The 19,908-nt window shown below is 40.2% G+C and overlaps 1 protein-coding gene across 2 annotated transcripts; it reads left to right on the top strand.

The window, feature by feature from the left end:
• Positions 1-1,137: 1,137 nt before the first annotated feature.
• On the top strand, positions 1,138-4,011 carry LOC147638925 (uncharacterized). Of its 2 annotated transcripts, none has more exons than XM_086782432.1 (3): positions 1,138-1,509; positions 1,585-1,844; positions 3,680-4,011. In XM_086782432.1, exons 1-3 carry the CDS (start codon positions 1,175-1,177, stop codon positions 3,721-3,723), a joined length of 639 nt encoding a protein of 212 aa, XP_086638558.1. In that variant the 5' UTR covers positions 1,138-1,174; the 3' UTR covers positions 3,724-4,011. The 2 variants fall into 2 exon arrangements, with proteins under 2 accessions (XP_086638558.1, XP_086638550.1); XM_086782424.1 differs by lacking the exon at positions 3,680-4,011 and adding an exon at positions 2,379-3,422.
• Positions 4,012-19,908: the final 15,897 nt, after the last annotated feature.

The following is a 19,908-nucleotide window of genomic DNA, read 5'->3' as shown; positions in this document are numbered from 1 at the left end:
TTGCCCAGCACTGGAGGAGGACGTCAAACAGAGGCGTTGGCCGTGGAGGAGGATAAGCGAGAGAGGTGTCGATCTTGGAGGAGAATAACTGAGACAGGTGCTGCATAGAGGCGCGCGACCACGTTCAGCACCCCCTCCTATTCTCGAGAGGAGAGAGAGAGAGTCGAAGAGTGTCTTGTTGAACCTGCTCCTTGTCTGCGTGAAGGGGCAAGAGGAGAAAGCGGATAACACCAATGTTGTTGGCCGATTGATTAATTAATATGCTAAGGTAAAAACCTTAGCAAATTGCCTAGCACTAGAGGAGGACGTCAAACAGAGCCGTTGGCCGTGGAGGAGGATAAGTGAGAGAGGCGTCGATCTTGGAGGAGAATAGCCAAGACAGGTGTTACATAGAGAGAGGCGCGTGATCGCGTCCAGAACCCCCTCCTATTCTCGAGAGGACAGAGAGAGAGAGAGAGAGTCGAAGAGTGTCTTGCTGAACATGTTCCTCGACTGCGTGAAGGGGCAAGAGGAGAAAGCGAATAACACCAATGTTGTTGGCCCATTGATTAATTAATATGCCTAGTACTCCGTGGAGGAGGACAGGTGTTGGCCGTGCGAGAGAGGCATTGATCGTGGAGGAGAATAGCCGAGAGAGGTACTACATATAATAGAGAGAGGTACTACATAATAGAGAGAGGTGTGCCCTCCTATTCCCGAGAGGAGAGAGAGAGTCGAAGAGTGTCTTGCTGGACATCCCTCGTCTGCGTGAAGGGGTGAGAGGTGCCATGCAAAGATGAAGATTCAACGTAGATATACTACCAACCTCATGATGGACAAATTTGGCATGGATGGGTGGCTTTCATGCAATTGATGCGCGTGGCGAAGATTACAATCTGAAGATTTTTTCTAAAAAAAATTTTAAGCTCTCATACGAACCTTTAAACGTGATTTTAATGAAACTTCAAAATGCAAGAACGCTATTTTAATTAATAAATAGAAATTTTTTTTATTTTGGGTGCATATGGAGAATCAATCTTCGACCAATTCTTGAGGGTGTTAAGGTTACCTCAAAGTTTGACCAATTCTTGATGGTCTTAAGGTTTCCCTCTCCTTGAGGATCAGCTAATTTTTGTCTACTTGTTACCGTTACCCCCCTCTCTCTCTGTGTTTGTGTGCGCGCGCGCACTTGGGGATGGCGTCTCCGGCTGCGGAAGGAAGAGGAGGGCGAACAAGCTGGTCGGATGTGGAGTCTGGCGCGTGGATGGGGCTGTCAGCGGCGGCGTACCTGATGGCGTTTGGCGGCAACTTGGCGGCTGGCCTGGAGTACTACCACTTGGCGCGGGCCAACCCTTCGCAGCACGGATGGATCCTCATCTCCTATGCCGTTATGCTCCTGGCCTCGCACGCTTTCACCGCCCTCATCTTCCGCTTCCAGCTACGCGAGCCCCTCTCCACCGCCTTCTTCTTCCCCCTCCTGCAGCTTCGCCGCCTCGCCCACCTCCTTCTCACCACTCTCTCCCTCCACGGGTAAGTTGCCCTTCATTTCTCTTAATTGGATGGCATGTAGCATCTCCATTTCTCTCAAATTTGTCTCCGTAACAGGCTCAAAGACCTGGAATCGCCCGAGAAGAGCACCCTGTTCGGCCTCATGGCGGCTGCCGTGGAAACTGCGCCTCATCTGCAGCTCCAGCTTAACTTCATTTTATTAAAATTCGATGAAGCCAAGGGTTCCAAAGTGATCTGGCTTTCGCTGGCGGCCTCCCTTTTCTCCGCCATGCTGAACAACGTCACGGCGATTGCTTCGGTTTCGACCCATCAGTCATGGAACTTCCGGCACAAAGCATCCATCATCATCGCAGCAGGTACCCATTTACATCCTTTGTCATGGACGTTTGTCAGCAACTGCGGGTCACTTTTTGATGTGTCGTTCAGCCAGAGAATTTCCGCCCTCCATCCATGCACGACGACACGGAATGGCCATGGGTGTGGCCATTCTGCAGGCGGGCTTCCGGCTGCTCCCACCTGCAGAATGGCCTGCCATTTTGCACTCCATCATTCCCCGGGCCTCATATTTTAATCAGAGGCTGGGGTGCGCCAGGAGGGAGATCGGCATCCTGGCCGACTTCTGCTCCCTTCCGCCCCCGCCCCCCGCCCCCCGCCCACATCCCTGTCCCCACCCCACTCCCCGCCTTCCTGTCTCTGCTGGGAATTGGTGACGGTCAGGAATTGGCTTCTGGTCTCCTGACCGGTCGCCGATTCCTGCCGCTATGAGGGTGGGGGTTAGGAGAGAGGGGGGGTTCTTGAGGGAGGTCTCCTACTCCATTTCCCTTCCACACCTTCCATTGTTGGAGAGTTTGATTGATTTGTAACTGCCTGAGAGTTGGATCGTATGGCAGGATTGTTCACTTTGTCCGTCCTCATTCTGGGATGCTTAAGCTTCATTGGCCTGAGCATGTGGAAAGGATTGGCAGTGCGTATCGGGTTCCTAGTTGCGCCCCCATTCATCCTGTGCATCATGTATCTGGCTTTGTGGTGGAAGGAAGAGGATATGAGTGTAATTACTCTTAGCAAGGTCTTCCGGATGTTCGTTCTCGGTTATGTGAGCCTCACAATAGGGCCCATCTATCCCCTGGCATACTACGCCAAGAAGAGAAAAGAACATGGAACACATGCCCACTGTTGCAGACTTCTCCTCATAGGAAGCTTTCTATTGGCTTTCTACATATCGGTCTTTGTGATATGCTTCTGGGGGCCTCTTAGTTGGAGATGGTTTTCTCGCTGTGTAGAAGTGTTTGAAACCAGATCCACAGAGGTTCCTTGCTTCTTCATTGTGCCTGCGACGGCTATTGCAGTAGGAGTGTTTATCCTCAGCATGACATGCTATATACTACTGCTAGATCAACCGTTGGAAGCTAGTCAGCCGGAGAGTTCGTCACAAAAGGGATGAGCCAAGAAAGCGCACATCCAGGCAGAAATATTGTCATTGATCAAATTTAAAAATAAGGCCCCTCACCCTATGTTTAGCTCCTACATTAGGCAAGGCAAGCACAAGAAGTTATAAATGCTGGAGGGGGATGCTCAACTCTCTCAAATGCGTTCATGACACAGATTTTACTAATTATTGCTTGACATGTGGATGGAAAAAGCATACATGGAGATACTTGAATATGTAGGGCTTCTTTATTCTAGCCCCCCCCCCCAACAATCACAAATCAGAACCCGTTTTGGCAACGGCATGAAGGCAGTTGCAGCTTAACGTTTACTCCTTGTATTATATAACTGAGGCTCATAGGAGCACGTGAGTTCAGGAGGAAGTTTTTTCTTTATGAACTTATGGATTTTTAGCTCAAAAAATACTGTCGAAGGTGTTCAGTGGCATTGCATTATAAACGCTGAAATATATAAAGCACGGGATGAAAATACTTTTGAAGGTCCGTGCATAATAGTTGGAGATGGTGAGGAGTTGGACTACTAAGTGTTCGATTGAGGGAACCTTTTTTTTTTTTTTGGCTTTTTCTCAACTAGCTGTAGGCCCAAGATCCTCCAGTAGTTATTGTTTTTCGCCGTCAATAGGTGTTTTTTTATCTACTCGTAGGCAATGCCGCTGAGGAGGCACCTTGTTGGGTTTTAAAACTAGGACCTCTTGGTCCTAGACAAACACATCTTACCACTTCATCTATCACGTCATTGGCTGCAGGTTCAATTCTTGCTTGCTTCCAGCAACATATTGCTAGTGTGTGAGATTGCGGGTTCAATCTCACTCTTGGAGTTCGAAGTGGGTGATTGCGGGTTCAATTCTTGCTTGTTGGTGATGGGAAATAAACTTCCACTTAAAAAAATTTGAACACACTTAAATATAGGGTTTTCATTTAGTAATCTCCTCAAAATAAGGGGGAGATCTAGGGAGTATGATATTGCATGACATTGAGGGCATCCGAGGTGATCTGTTCATGCAATGTAGCTAAGCAAAGCACAATAGTTTTGAGAAGTGCAAGAATGCACTCTTGGAATTTGTATTGATTGGATGTTGTTGAAAGAATTAACACCTAGTAGTTTTGCAAAAAAAAAAGATGATTTTCTTTGTAAGGGGTTGAATTTTTTTTTGGGAGCTTAGGGTCAAGGCTTAATTTCTTGTTAGAAAACCAGATATTTGTCTGCCAATCTCCATATATGGATTCATTGGGGATATTTGGTTGGGGGTGATGTTAGCAATGAACTTGATTACACCATTAAACGATACATAGAGTAGACTTGTTTCTCTAAAGGATTACATGCTTTAGTACTTTATTCCGTCTTTCTAGAGAACATGAAAGAGAGACTTTTTTTTTTTAGCAAGACGGTAAAGGTCACGTTTAGATTGATGAGGGGAGGAGGTCTGCAAACAAGAGCTTAAGCACGATGGAAAAAGCACAATGAGTGTTTGAATTTCTCAGAAAACATTTCCACGCTTAGTTTCGTTCCTTTGCACATAAAATCACAAAAGATGGTCTATGCAAATTATAGCAATTGCATGAACTTTCTTTCATAGAAGTCCCATTTCGACATAGCCGAGCTAGAGGCTACACCACTCGCGCACACAACCCTACAGTGTGAGGCCTAAAGCACACGACTTCTGAGGTGAAGTGGGTTGTGATGAGCTGAGCCACTAGATTAAGTGCCACCTGATCTATTATTGTATGCCATATGTGACCAATGGGTGAATTGTGCCTGTTGTTGAAATTGTGAGTTAAATAAATAGAGATTATATCTCTCCTCATTGTCAAAGTCAAACCCCACGCATGCATGAACCACATTATTCATACAAACAACAAGCAAAGCACATGTTCCCCAAAGGACTTGCATTGACAATACACATATTGAATAGCCATCACAACTCAATATCATCACATGCAACATTTTCTATGCTCTTTCTACAACACTAGTGGCATGATCCGTCTCCGAGGGGCAAGAGTTACAAAGTCAATATTAGGTAATTAGAAAAAAATCTCATATTTTGGAAATCAATTACTCCATATAGTTTTGGACATATCTTAAACATACCAACTCCAAATTTGTCGGAGGTCATAGATTTAGATTCTACACTTCAAGATCTTTCCAATGATATGTCACATGAGGGGGTTTTGATAAACTTTTGGATAGGTTCACCATGATCCCATTTTACAAATGGGAATGGGATTTTTTTGAAATTATCTAATATGGTATATTTGAAGTCCATTTTGGGCCTCATGGCCCTCAACTTGACAACCTATATATATATATATATATATATATATATATATAATTTCTTAAAAATTTTGCCATAGCTCCGCTGCTATTATTGAAAATTTTTAATATTTTTTGAAAGAATAAGACTTAGTAATGTAATTATGATAGTATAACTATGTTTTAACCGTAAATCCAATTTATGGATTTAACTCATAAGATTATCATAATTTACTAGCATATAAGTATAAAACATCATTTTCTTAACCTCTAGCTTCACAAGCCTAGAGTTTGATTTGTGAATTGAGAATTTCTCCATGAGAAGCATCAATTGAATAGAGAATTGGTCATATATATATATATATATATATATATACACACACACACACACACACACACACACACACACACACATAAACACACCATGCTTGCCATATATATGAGAGCTCCTAAAGCACTTACTTTTCTTTGAATAAGCACCAGATTTGGCATACATATACATACATATATATATATATGTGTGTGTGTGTGTGTGTGTATGTGTGTGTGTGTGTGTATATAAACACACCATGCTTGCCATATATATGAGAGCTCCTAAAGCACTTATATATATATATATGTGTGTGTGTGTGTGTGTGTGTGTGTGTGTGTATAAACACACCATGCTTGCCATATATATGAGAGCTCCTAAAGCACTTACTTTTCTTTGAATAAGCACCAGATTTGGCATACATATACATCTAGCATTCCAACCCAATGTAGTGGTGACAATCTTAACACACGTGAGCAAACCATTAAAATAATCTTTGAGCTATTGGATTATCTCTCCTTGGAAGCTTATACTCCTCTCCTCTCTTTTAAATATATATATACGATAATAACATAAGCTATTGCAAGATATAATTTTAAAGAGAAAAAAAGCTTAAAGATAAAACCTTACAAAACTCATTTAGTGGATCAATATTTGAGATGAATGAAATTTGAACATGTGTGTAAATAGTAAATCGGATAATTTGTAATGTCCAATGCGTATGCACCGAAAATCTAACTTATTAGGCTTTTCATAGTCTACAAACATTACATGTACATGAAACTAATCCGTAATCTTAGATTATAAATTCTAAGGAGCCCAAAGCTCTTGTTGTGTCTGGACCATACAAACCTAGCAATAATCTAGGTTCCAAAAAATAAAGATATTCCTTGTTTTAAAAAATATATATTAATAATAATTTATATTTATAATTAAATGCAAAAATCACATAAAAAGCAAGCCTTTAGATGGTAATACATTTGTGTACTCTAATAGTTCGATCATTAAAAATGTTGTTGCTTGTCCTTTTTAAGAGAGGGGGTCTACAAGTGAGCTATGAAGATTAAATAGATTATGATAAACAATCATAACGTCGAGACTAATATCTTTAATATGTTGTCCATCGCCATAAATAAATGAAAATGATCTCCTTGCCACATCCATCCTAAGCAATATTACTTGTGATATTAAATACGACATAATAATTCACTAATCATTTACGTAAGATTCTCTCTCTCTCTCTCTCTCTCTCTCTCTCTCTCTCTCTCTCTCTCTCTCCGTTAGGTATTTTGAGTAAGAAAATTTAATAATGCCACTATAAATGAAAGTAAATCAAAAGCAAAACATTTGCTTATCTAAATGTTATAAAAACAGAGAAGAACTCACCGTGCCCCTACAGCCATCTTAAGAATTTGAACCATCCTTTGAGCAATAGATGAGACACTTCATACTTATGGATATGTATGGTGGCTTTAGCTCAATGTCAACCATTTATTTCACACAATGTAAGTATCTTTATATATATCAATTCAATATTACTGGCAATGGTAATGCCAGTGTGGGAGATAAATTGAAGCAAATTTGCCATCCACTCTTATTTAACTACATATCTTCGCATCATAATAAAATAATTATCATTCTAAAAGAAACATCAATCAACTTAAAAGCATGCACACTTACTGAAAGACAACATAGATTCCACCTGTCACATCTTTGCAAACATTCTCCTTCTAAATGCTTACTTGATTGATACAAAGATATCTATGAATGTAGTCTCTAGCATTTGTAGGCTCTTATATCAATAGCTCGTTCTATACCTTTTAGGCATAGTTACATTTACATTCGAGTCATCTCCAATTTGTAAACTCCATTTGACAAGTTCTAGTTGTGTGTACAATCATAACCACTCTAAATGACTCGCATGTTTTGGTGAGCTTTGAAAAAGTCACATATCTCCAAATATATGACCGGCACAACGTTGCATTTTAAACAATATCCTTATGTGATCCCAATAGTTGGCTGCCTCTTGCTACTCCATGAAATAGCTCCTAGGCCAAGGGTAAATCCGTAGTCTGATGTAGATCTCCTCATGTCTGGATCTCCTCCCCAGTCTGAGTCACTCCAACCGTTGAGTCTGACTCCATCCGACGTTCCCCCTCTAGTGTAATAGAAGAGTCCAAGATCCTTCATACCCTACAGATACCGCAAGATCCGCAATTCTGCGTCCCAATGAGTCTTCAAAGGCATCTGCATGAATGAGCTCAACAGCCCCACGAGAAAGCTCAAGTCCAATCTCGTGTTTAGCTGGTATCAAAACCACCCCTCTCCCATGAGTCTCCAAGAGCCAAATCTTAGTCTCATTAGTAATCACCTTTATTAAGTCACTAATCTCATCTTATCCATTCACTCGACCAGTGGCTCAAATTTGTGGACCTTGCAATTTCTTATTACCTTCACCATTTTCCAAGCCTTTTGAGCCACACATTGCTCAGCCCTAGGCGTTCGCCCTCACTGGAGCAATTAAGTGAAATTGTTGCCGGTAGCTCAAAAATGTGTCTATCGCCTATGTAGATCAGTATCCTCATTCGTCATGTGTGCTGAAAATTATGTTAATTCCTCTTAGGTTCTCGTTATCCATCATTCAAGGAACCCACAAATCCAATCTTGAGCCATTTGGTCTAGCAAGCAAGTTGCAGCAAAGCAAAAAAATTAGTCACCTGATATGGAGCATATCTGAGCTTCTAAGGCTGACTTGAGCTGGAGATTTTTAGTGTGCCACTTCTCCTCATCAAGGGAAAGTAACCTATCTATGCAAAAAGCCTCATCATAATGGATTTCCACAAGCTCAATTGAAGCCTCCAAATTTTTAGTGTGTCTATCGCCTATGTAGATCAGTATCCTCATTCGTCATGTGTGCTGAAAATTATGTTAATTCCTCTTAGGTTCTCGTTATCCATCATTCAAGGAACCCACAAATCCAATCTTGAGCCATTTGGTCTAGCAAGCAAGTTGCAGCAAAGCAAAAAAATTAGTCACCTGATATGGAGCATATCTGAGCTTCTAAGGCTGACTTGAGCTGGAGATTTTTAGTGTGCCACTTCTCCTCATCAAGGGAAAGTAACCTATCTATGCAAAAAGCCTGGTGTGAAGAAAGCTATGGAAGACATGAATGTAAAGTTACGAAGATCTAGGAGAGTCAAAACCCTATGTGCAGAGGTTAACTTATGATGGTTATGTGGCATATCACTATGCTTATATGGCAAAAGTTGTGCAGGTTGTAGAACCCACATGTTTTGATGAGGCTATTGGAAATGTATATTGGGAGAAAGCTATGGATGAGGAGATGGATGCATTGTATGGAAATGAGACTTGGGATTTGGTGCCATTGCCTAAAGGCAAGAAAGCTATTAGTTGTAAGTGGGTGTGTGCTTGCTAGAGCTTAAGCTCTCTTCTCCCCTACATCTTTTCAGTTGGTATGTCCTTAGATATCAACACTACTATCACGCAGAAATGGATGGCTAGACAAATGAGTGAACCACATAATAGAAGATGTTTTAAAAGCATATTGTGGTTCACGAACCATGAATGTGTATGAGCTACCTACATTTGGTGGAGTTTGCTTACAATGTCACTTATCACCACAGCATTAGAATGTCCCCTTTTAAAGATATTTATGGTTATGATTATCTTACATCTTTAAATTAATCAGATTCTATGATTAAGGTGGAAGTATCTAAGAAAATGCTAGACAAGATGGATCAGCAGATGCAATCTATTCAAAAGGATATCAAGGCTACACAATATTGACAGAAGTAATATACCGATTCAAAGAGGTCTAATTGAGAGTTCGAAGAGGGTGATATGGATTTTAGCCCTACTAATCACCAATTTTTTCACTTAATCACTATAATTAAGAAGTGCTTAGTCAAAATTGAGCCTAATTAGAGTTGAAATTACAAAATTAGGGTTGTATTACCTTTGGGGAATCATCATTTACATTCAATATCACCCTCACCCTCTTGCATTGCATAATTTTCATCATTTTCAGTTATTTTGCACTATATTTTTCATTATTTTGGCATTTTCTACATCAAATTTTAACTTATCATCAAAAAAACAAAAAATATTACCAAATGTACGAGATTAGACACTACTAATGAAAAAAATCAAAAGCTCATTAGTAAGACCTTCTGATATGGCAAGTTTTTACATTTTGGGAAAGAGCTGTATCCACATCAAAGCATTAAAATTGAAGGGTTCGTGAGGGAAGGGACACACACCTAGGCAAAGCAACTCACATTGCATGGCAACATAAATATAAAAGGTGTATTTTAAAAATCTTCTACAAAGTATGCCTTATTCAACACATGAAGAAGGAACATCAAAGGCACTACATAGAGAAGAATCAAAGCACCAAGCACAAGCATCAAGTGGCAACAAGAAGAACAAGGTCCGCATCAAAGGAGTTGCCCAAAATCCAATAGTAAATCCAAAGAGAAAAGATTAAGAGCTAAGAAGCATCCAACAATGTGAGGACAAAGAACAAGGACAAGACATCGACAAGCATGAAGTCAGCAAGGGATCTTCACCAAGCAAGAGCAAGAAGATCTCAAGCAAGCATTGACATTAAGCAACAAAGGAACTACCACTACCCTAACCTAATCAATTTATATATTGTAAGCCACCAAATGAGTAGGCAAAGTCTATGTGTTTGTAAGGATGCTTTACCACCTAAGAGTAGCCAAAAGAGCACTGTGATGATGCAAATGTAAACACTCCTGACCACCTGAGAGTAGCTAATCAAGTACCCAGGGGGTGTTGAGAATGCAAGCTCATCGGGATCTCTTGGATAGCATTAGCGTGTGGACACCAGTCTAGCAGTGTGTGGACAATAATGGTTGCATCCATCTGGCCAAGTGTGTCAACATTAGCTTTAGGTTATTTCAATATGTAAACTTATCATTAGGAAATGTGATGTGTTTTGTGGAGTGCAATGAGAAAGGAAATCTATGAATCTTCTTTACTTGGTGTGTGTTGATGAAATGAGAGCAAATATGTTTTAGGTGTGTCTCCTGTGTTCCCCTCTATTCTATTTTCATGATATCAAATCCTAAAATAACTTCTGGATTTGGAAGTATCGCATGAAGAACTTTCTGAAAGGGAAAAGACTTTGGAATTTGGTGACATGTGAGGAGACATAGCCAAGGGTTTCACCCAAATGCAACACTCACCCAACTTATAGCACATAGGAACTGGACAGAGAGGGCATTCAAAGTGCTACATTATTTCTCGATTTGGCCATATTCAGGACAGATAATCCCAAGGATGCATGGGATACATTGGTGAAGGTGTATGATACAACTACTCAACCAAAGAAGATGAAGTTAAAGCAAACGATACATAGTGTGACTTGAAACAATAGGAGCATCAATGACTATGTGTAGGAGATGAAAGGATATGAAGATGCATCTATTATTGCCCCTATGAAAGGCAATGATTTGGTTGCCATTACATTGAATGGTTTGGGAAAAGACTATAAGGCATTTGAAACCTCTATAAGGGTTAGAGAGGTCAAATTTGGATGAGTTGGTCTCTTTGCTTATTATGGAGGAGATGAAACTTGGTTTAGGTACTTCATCTAGTACCAGTGGGCATACAAGGGACCATGCATTATACACTCATAGTGATGCTAGAAGCAAGGGGAGATCTAGTTTGAGAGGACATACAGGTGAACGTGGTTGGCATGATAGGCCACCACAACAATGATAGGATTCACAACAACCATCATTTGGGCACGTGGTGGTAGAGGTTTTTACCCTCGTGCTAGAGAGAGATCTAGATCTCGTGGTAGAGGTTGTTGGCAACCACAACACTAGAATATGCATGGCATTGAGTATCATTATTGTGACAAACTTGGACATATGGCTAGATATTACTACAAAAAGTAAAATGATGTTTGTGGTGCTAGAGTGCAACATGCAAATTATGCATCATCTAGAAATGAAGGACATACATATCATTTGTTTGCCATGAAGCATGTCATGGGTACTATGACATCTCGCAAAGAGAGTGATGAAACATGGTATATGGGTTTAGGTGCATCAAACCATATGACGTCATGTGGTGTGCAAGGATACCAGAATTGAAGTTAGCCATGTTTTCTTGTAGTCGTGGGATTGTTCCAGACATTGATATTTGGCACAAAAATATTGGCCATGTAAACATACAAAAGCTAAAATCTATGCAAACAAAGGGCATTATTGGTGGTCTACCAAGATTGAAACATGATGGGAGTACACATGTTTGTGATGCATATCAATTTGGGAAACAAGGAAGGTTGCCATTTCCCATGGATAATCAAATGAGTAGAAGACCACTTGAGGTTGTGCATAGTGATACTTTGGGTCCCACTCAGACCCGATCAATAAATGGGAGCATCTGTTACATCACATTTATTGATGATTTCAGCAAGATGACATGGATTTATTTTTTAAAAAAGAAGAGTGAAGCATTAGGCAAGTTCAAAGAATTCAAAGACTTGTGGAAAAGCAATATGGTGATTATATTAAATTTTTGAAGACAGATAGTGGTGGTAAGTACATCTCACATGCATTTGATGCATTCTTGAGAGACCATAGTATTAGACAACAACTTACATGTTAGTATACTCCTCACCAAAATGGGGTTGCTGAGAGAAAGATTCGAGTGATAGGTGAAGTGGCAAGAGTATTGATGTTAATGAGAAGAGTGTGCCTTTGTATTATTGGGCAGAAGCACGTGCTACAGTAGTGTACATCTTGAATAAGACACCTATAACTACCATAAATGAGAATGATAGGTTTTAGGCCAAAAATTGGGCATCTAAAGGTTTTTGGATATATTGCTTATGTACATGTGCCGAATGAGCAGAGAAGGAAGTTGGACCCAAAGGCTAAGAAGTGCATATTCATTAGTTTATGAACAAGACAGAAAGGCTTACAAATGTTACAATCCAGAAACTAAATAGGTTCTCATTTCTAGAGATGTGTTTGATGAGTTGGCAAGTTGGTACAAAAACAAAGATAATGTTATAGTTAATGAAATAGATATAGATGTGCATGTGAACTTGCCAAAAATAGGGTTCTACTTCATTGTCTAGGCCAGGTGAAACATCTAGTGGAAGTGATTATGTAAGTCCATAGATAGGAAGGTTGAGACATGGTAGTGTGAGCACAAGTGGAAGTGTTGTTGACAAAGGCAAAAAGAAGGTTGAAAGAATTGGCATAACAGATTATGAGTCATCTAGCTCGGAAAGTCTAAGGCAGAGAGATATGTTCCTCCACATGCTAGAGTGTAGGGTGTATAAAGTGATCCACGTGTTTTGAGAAGGTCACAAAGGATAAGGTATCTTACATATAAGGGGTATGAAATGCATTATGCATGCATGACATCAATGGTGAAGCATGTGGAACCATCATGTTTTGGAGAAGCTATTGGAAAGCATGTATGGGAGAAATAAATGGACGAAGAAATGGATGGCTTGGTACATAATGATACATGAGATTTGGTTGCATTTCCATGTGGAAAGAATGTCATTGGTTTGCACATGGATGTATAAAGTGAACTGTAAGTTGGATCAATCAATAGAAAGGCATAAAGCAAGGCTGGTTATCACAAAGGGATATGCATAGACACATGGCTTGAATTATGATGAAACATTTAGCCCCATTGCTAAGATGGGAACAATGAGATCTATGATTACATTGGCTATGTCAAATGGTTGAGAAATGCATCAAATGGATGTAATAAATGCATTTCTAAATGGTCAATTACAAGAAGAGGTGTTTATGGATCAACAAAAGGTTATGTGCATCCCACACACGTATGTAAGTTGAAGAAGGCTTTCCATGGGTTGAAGCAAGCACCACGTACTTTGACAGAAAAGATGAGAAGCTTTCTCATAAGCATTGGTTTCATATGGGAACATCAAATTGATCACTATATGTAAAGAAGACAACAAATGGTATTGTGGTGATTGTCATCTATATAGATGACGTGATTGTGTGTGACAGGTGATTCAATCAAGGATATTGCTGATGTGAAAGCTTCATTATGTGGTGAATTTGACATGAAAGACTTGGGAGAATTTAAATACTTTCTTGGCATTGAAGTGGTGAAACAAAAGAAAGGCATTTGGTTGGTTCAAAGGTAGTATGCATTGAATATGCTAGCAAGGTATGGCATGATAGGCTGTAAGCCAATGAGCACATCATTAGAGAAAAATGTGAAGCTAAGGGCTGATTGTGGTGAAGAGATTGAGGATGTGACAACGTATGAAGTTTGATATACATGACTATCACTAGACCAGATTTATGCTATGAAGTTGGGCTTGTGAGTCAGTTTATGCAAAGCCCAAGGAAACCACATTTGGATGTAGTGAGAAGAATCTTGAGATATATGAAAGCTACATCACATTATGAACTCTTTTATGAGTATGGAAAAGCTATGGATGTTCATGGATATACAAACGTAGATTGGGCTAGTAGTTCTTATGACAGAAGATCTACTAGTGGCTATGCTTTCACATTGGGAAGTGTAGTGGTAAGTTGAAGTAGTAAAAAGCAACCCACAGTTACTTTATCTAACAGAGAGGCGGAGTATAGAGGAGCGGCGATGGCTGCATTATGTGAGGTGGTATGGATGAAAAATCTACTCGAATATTTGGGGTAGCAATGCGATACATTTGTCACAACATGATCAGCATACAGTTGGCAAGCAATCTTGTTTATTATGCAAGACTGAACACATAGAGGTCCACTATCATTTCATTAGGGAGAACGTGTTGGATGGACAGATAGAGTTGACATATATGAAGAATGAAGAGCAGGTTGTAGATATCTTTACCAAACCACTTGGTAAAGAGAAGTTTGAGTACTTCAAAGATAGGCTTGGAGTATACGAGATGGAAATAGTGAGCTTGAGGGGGAGTGTTGAGAATGCAAGCTCATTGGGATCTGGTGGATAGCGACAACATGTTGACACCAGCCTAGTAGTATATGTGTGGGCAATAATGGCCATCTCTAGTTGTCCAAGTGTGTGGACATTAGCTTTAGGTTATTTCAGTGTGAACTTATCATTAGGAAATGTGTTGTATTTTGTGGAGGGCAATGAAGGAAAGCTATGGAGATTCTCTACTTGACACAATTAACAAAAATTCCTCACTTTATGACCTTCGTAAATTGCTTGCAACAATCACGCATACAAGCAATAAAGAAGATGACTTGTGAAGGCTTAAATGCACATGTTACTAGGTGAAATCATGTTTAGGCATCTAGTCATCAAATTGTATAGAAACTTGCTTAGCTACAAAACACCATGTAGATAGCATGAAAATATATTTAGGTGTGATTTACGTGTAGCACTCTCTTGTTGCCAAACAACACCAACATGCATCTTCATCATGAACAAAGAACTCAAGGAAATAAGTCAATGCACTCATATGGTTGAGGCAAACCCACTTGATGCTCAAATATGGAACCAAACCAAGGACCTTAGGCAATTGATGCTATGGATGAAGAAGACACCTCCTTGTAGTGAAGGACTTTGATTAGCTAATCAAGTCAAACATGGATAGGGATCATGGTTTTGAAAAGGAGGAAAAACTTAGAGGATCTTGTGAAAAGAGGCTTAGAACCTTCAAACCAATAGTTGCACCTCTTGGAGCTAATGATGGATAAGAAGGTTAGACAAGAAGGTGGTAGGGAGGAGGCAAATTCCCTCTCAGATGGATCTAGGGATCATGGTTTTGAAAAAGAGGAAAAACTCAGAGGATCAGGTGAAAAGAGTCTCATAACCTTTAGACCAAGAGTTGCACCTCTTAGGAGCCAATGGTGGTGGATAAGAAGGCTACACAAGAAGGTGGTAGGGAGGAGGAAAACTCCCTCTCAAATTGGATAGAGGTGGAAGGAAAATCAAATTCCAAGGCATGCCAAGAAGATTCCAAGGCCCAATATTCTTAAGAAAAACAAAGTATTAGAAGGAGAGAAGAAACAAGAGGCAAAGGTAGAGGAGGAGGAAGAATGTATGGAAAAGGACCAACAATATATTGGCTAAAACCCCATGTTCAAGTCAAGACATTACCTTAGCCCTACCAAATCAAGTGTCATTGGGTCTTGTCTTTGAGCCTTAAATGCAACTCCCCAATGTGGGTGGCTCGTGTACTATCACATCCTCATGCTATTGTCACACCAAAATGCTCCATGGCTATGGGGGTGAAGAAAGATCTCTCTATGCCTAGATCGAGGCAAGAAGAGAATGGCCTTCGTGGTGGTTCTCTATCACAAAAAAAGGCAGATGAAGAAGAAGCTAATAGGAGGGAGCAACCAATAAGCAAACCTATTCAAGTAAGCAATCCATCTAGCTAGCATGCAAAAATACAAGTAAGCAATCCATCTAGCTAGCATGCAAAAATACAAGTAAGCAAGGGTAGAGAAGACAAGTAAGCAAGGGTAGCATGCAAGAATACAAGTAAGCAATCCATTTGGCTAGCTTACAAGTAAGCAAGGGTAGAGAAGGCAAGAGCTCATAAGTACTCTATTATAAGGAAATGAATGTGTATTGTTCATTATCAAAATTGACTTATGTACAGGTAACTAGTTTTCACCCTGGCTGGTCTGACTACTATTACTACACAAGTATATACACGAAGTTCTTTGACTTCCTCTATTTAACATTAAGCTCATGATCAGGCTGATTTATATGTTCTTAGACTTCCCCTATTAAGATCATGGTAAGGTCGCTTTATATGTTCTTATACTTTCCCTATTAAGCTCATCATAAAGCTACTTTATATCTTCTAGCGTCGTTTCACAAGTTCTCGTTCAAGCGGGTAAGATGGAAAAGTGCCTTATGGTAGAATTGGTGTGTGAAACCATGTTAACCAATGACGTGGTTAACATAGACCCTTCCTCATAGAGTGATCACATACATTGCATCACCTAGGTTGATGGTGAAGCTTCCTACGTGGTCTAAGAGGTGTGGACAGTCCAAGATACACCATGAAATTGGCGTACAAGGTTAAGTGATAGATTTGGGACTGATAACGAAACCAGATGCATGTCATGCTAATGATATTTAGGTTGCCTTGGTGGTAGGTTGCTTATCGAGGTGGCACGAAAGGTAAATGCGATGTAGAAGTTTGTCCATGTGAGGTGGGATGAAAGGTAAATTTAATGTAGAAGTTTGTCCATGCGATGCTTCCTTCTCTATTGTGGAAGTGGCTAAGGCCCTTCAAAATCAGGTGGTTGGTAGAAGCCTCGCGCACCTCTTGATTGGAGACTAATTAGTTAAAAATCTAATCAATGTTTAGATTTTGATGTGTTTCTAATTACTATTAATAACCTAATTAATGTTGATTATTTTATTTTAATTTATGCTTAATTAGTATTTATAACCTAATTTATGTTGATTAGTTTAATTTAATTTATGATTAATTAGTCTAGTTTAGAGTTAGCTAAGTTAAACATTAATATATGGGTACAAATTAAACCTAATTTTATGGACTAGAAAAAAAACAAACTACAAGAAAGTGCACCTTTGATTGCGGCTTCACTATTATCGATTGCGCACTCTTTCCACATCCAAAATGATGAAAATACGGGGAGAGATTTGTTTGGGATATTAGATAGGCAATGCTCGAATTTCGGAGGGAAATTTGAAACTAGGATTTTTGGAATCCAAGGGGGGGGGGGGAAATTCAAAATTCAAATGGATAGAAATTGGTGTCATACTCATATTCAAAAAACAAGGGAGAGTGAGGATGATGGGGGTTAAAATTCAAATTCAAAATCACATTCAAAATTGAGAATCAAAAATGGGGGAGAATGGCACTACTACCATTCTCCATAATGCCATGGTGGAGAATGGCAGTGGTGCCATTCTCCCCATGAAGGTGATGGGAGGCCTTAAAAATGACACCACTGCCATTCTTCCTTGAATGTAAGGGAGAATGGCAGTGGTGCCATTCTCCTCTTCAAGGATGGGAGGCCTTGAGAATGGCACCACTTCCATTTTTCCTTGAGAATGGTAGTAGTGCCATTCTCCCCTTCAAGGTGATGGGAGTTCTTAAGAATGGCACCACTAGCACTAGGACCACTATTGAAATAATTTGTATGCATAGATGGCGATCTCAACCTACTTGGCATGACACGATATAATTCCAAAATCTCACATCTTGATGCTTACAAATTGGGCTACTTCATGGCTAATATGCTAGCTAGGGTGAGGTTGTGATTGTGTTGCATTGGAGTCGAAGCAAGTTTCATTCTTTAAAGCTCTTTATGTTGAGAACTTTTACTCATGATGATGAGTAGACTAAACTAATTAAGCTTAGGCTCAAGCATAATTAGGTTACAATATTGAGTCTTGTACTCATAAAGAGACTTGAGAGCTTGCTTCATATTTCATTGCTTGAAAACGACCCCCTTTTATATGAGGTGGTTTATGGGTTACCTTGGGCTCACTTTATGGGATAATTCCATCTTGCTCATGTGGCTTCTTGCTAGGTTTGGTACATGTTTGGGCTTACTCGTACTCACTCCCTACCTTGCTTATGCTCCATGGCACCACATTTCTCAACACCCCCCCTTGGTGAAATATTCTTAGGCTACTGCAAGGTGGTCAGATGTGAGGGCTACTTCACCCTCCCTTAATGTAGGTGGTAGGTGAATTGACATTGTGAATTGACATTTGGAATTGGACATGGAATATCTCCCCCTTGATAAGAGAATAGAGGGGAGTACAGGAGACACATCTAAACCAGACTTTCTCTCATTTCATCAACACACACTTTTCTATGCTAAACTAAAAAGGGTATAACTAGAGTTTATGAGGTGTATAGTTACAATATAAATGTAGATGAATCTATGAACATGCTAAAAAAGAACCTTGAATTATATTTTCATCGAGAACCTTGACAAATCCCACTTATGTGTGAAAAAACATAATTTTGATGGTAGCTTCAAGTCCCCCTCTCTCTCTCTCTCTCTCTCTCTCTCTCTCTCTCTCTCTCTCTTCATAATAGAAGATATATTACCAAAATTACTTTACAATTGGCCACATGGCCGCCATGTGATGTACTAGCTTTCCCTCACTAATTACTATGAACCACAGGTGTAGCTCGGAGTACCCTCATCCAATATATAGCCATGTCATTCTCCACCAAATGAGCTGACTGTAAGGAAGAGACTTTCCACAATAGTAGACCTTTTATACAACCTATGTGGGCTACAATACCCACTTTTGCATCAAATATGAAGGCATTCCAAGTTAACCCAGATATGCCACAAACCCGTCCACCTAAAAAAATCAAAGAAAACTGAATGTTTTGGGTTATCCAACCCATTCAAAATCTTGCCCAAAAATCCAATCTTTAACCTTTACAGGCCTCTCTCTCTCTCTCTCTCTCTCTCTCTCTCTCTCTCTCTTAAACACACATGCTCGCACGCATGTACGTACGAACACACACACATTGCACTGAAGGGGTGGGAGGCATGTAGAGCCCATATCCTGAGAACCAAGTGGAAACTCAAGCATACCATACTCCAGGGCAGCCCTCGAGTGTTAGCTATCTCAAGGACTCTAGCCTCAAGTAATCAAGGGGATTCATGTGACTAATGCAATGGCGGTATGTGACTGTTTGGAAGCATGCATCCACTAGCATCAATGCTACAAACAAACTCTACATGGATAATCTGGTGTGGGACTAATGGTTTGTTGTACGGATCATACAAAAGAACATCATCACATGACCTGTGGCCTCTCAACTTGTTAACAATCCTTATCGGATAAAGCCCTTTAGAAGGTTTCTCCATATATCAAGGCTGGTGTGACAAGGGTGTCAAAGAGCCAACCCTTCATCCTTCGCTCTTGGAAATGTGTCTGGAAGCATTGCCACTCAAAGCACAAGGCTGGATATCCCATGTCACTTTGGCATACTCTAGCATGTGTTGTGGTGGGAACCATGGTGAAGCGTAGGCCACTGAAAGTGACACCAAGGTAGACATATAATCTCCACAAGATTCCCTTAGTATGTGAAGCTCAATCTAGAAGTGAGGTGACACCAAGGTAGACATATAATCTCCACAAGATTCCCTTAGTATGTGAAGCTCAATCTAGAAGTGAAGGGGCAAGGAGGTATTGAGCAAGGAGGTATTGAATACCATTACCTTGGTTTTACCAAGGTTAACATTGAGGTCCGCTTGAGTGCAAAAATCCTATGAGGCATCCAAATATCTCTGAAGCCCCTCGACTGAATGTAAAAGGAGGAGGATGTCGTTTGCATAAAGTATGAGAGAGAGAGAGAGAGAGAGAGAGAGAGAGAGAGAGAGAGAGAGAGAGAGAGTTAAAGAGAGAGAGAGTTAGAGAGAGTTAAAGAG

The sequence above is a fragment of the Cibotium barometz genome, chromosome 4 (genome assembly GCF_041138505.1).
Source record: "Cibotium barometz isolate CiBa-2024 chromosome 4, ASM4113850v1, whole genome shotgun sequence".
Taxonomy (NCBI): Eukaryota; Viridiplantae; Streptophyta; class Polypodiopsida; order Cyatheales; family Cibotiaceae; genus Cibotium; species Cibotium barometz.
The sequence above is the reverse complement of the archived record's forward strand: the minus strand, read 5'-3'. Positions and strand labels throughout refer to the sequence as shown.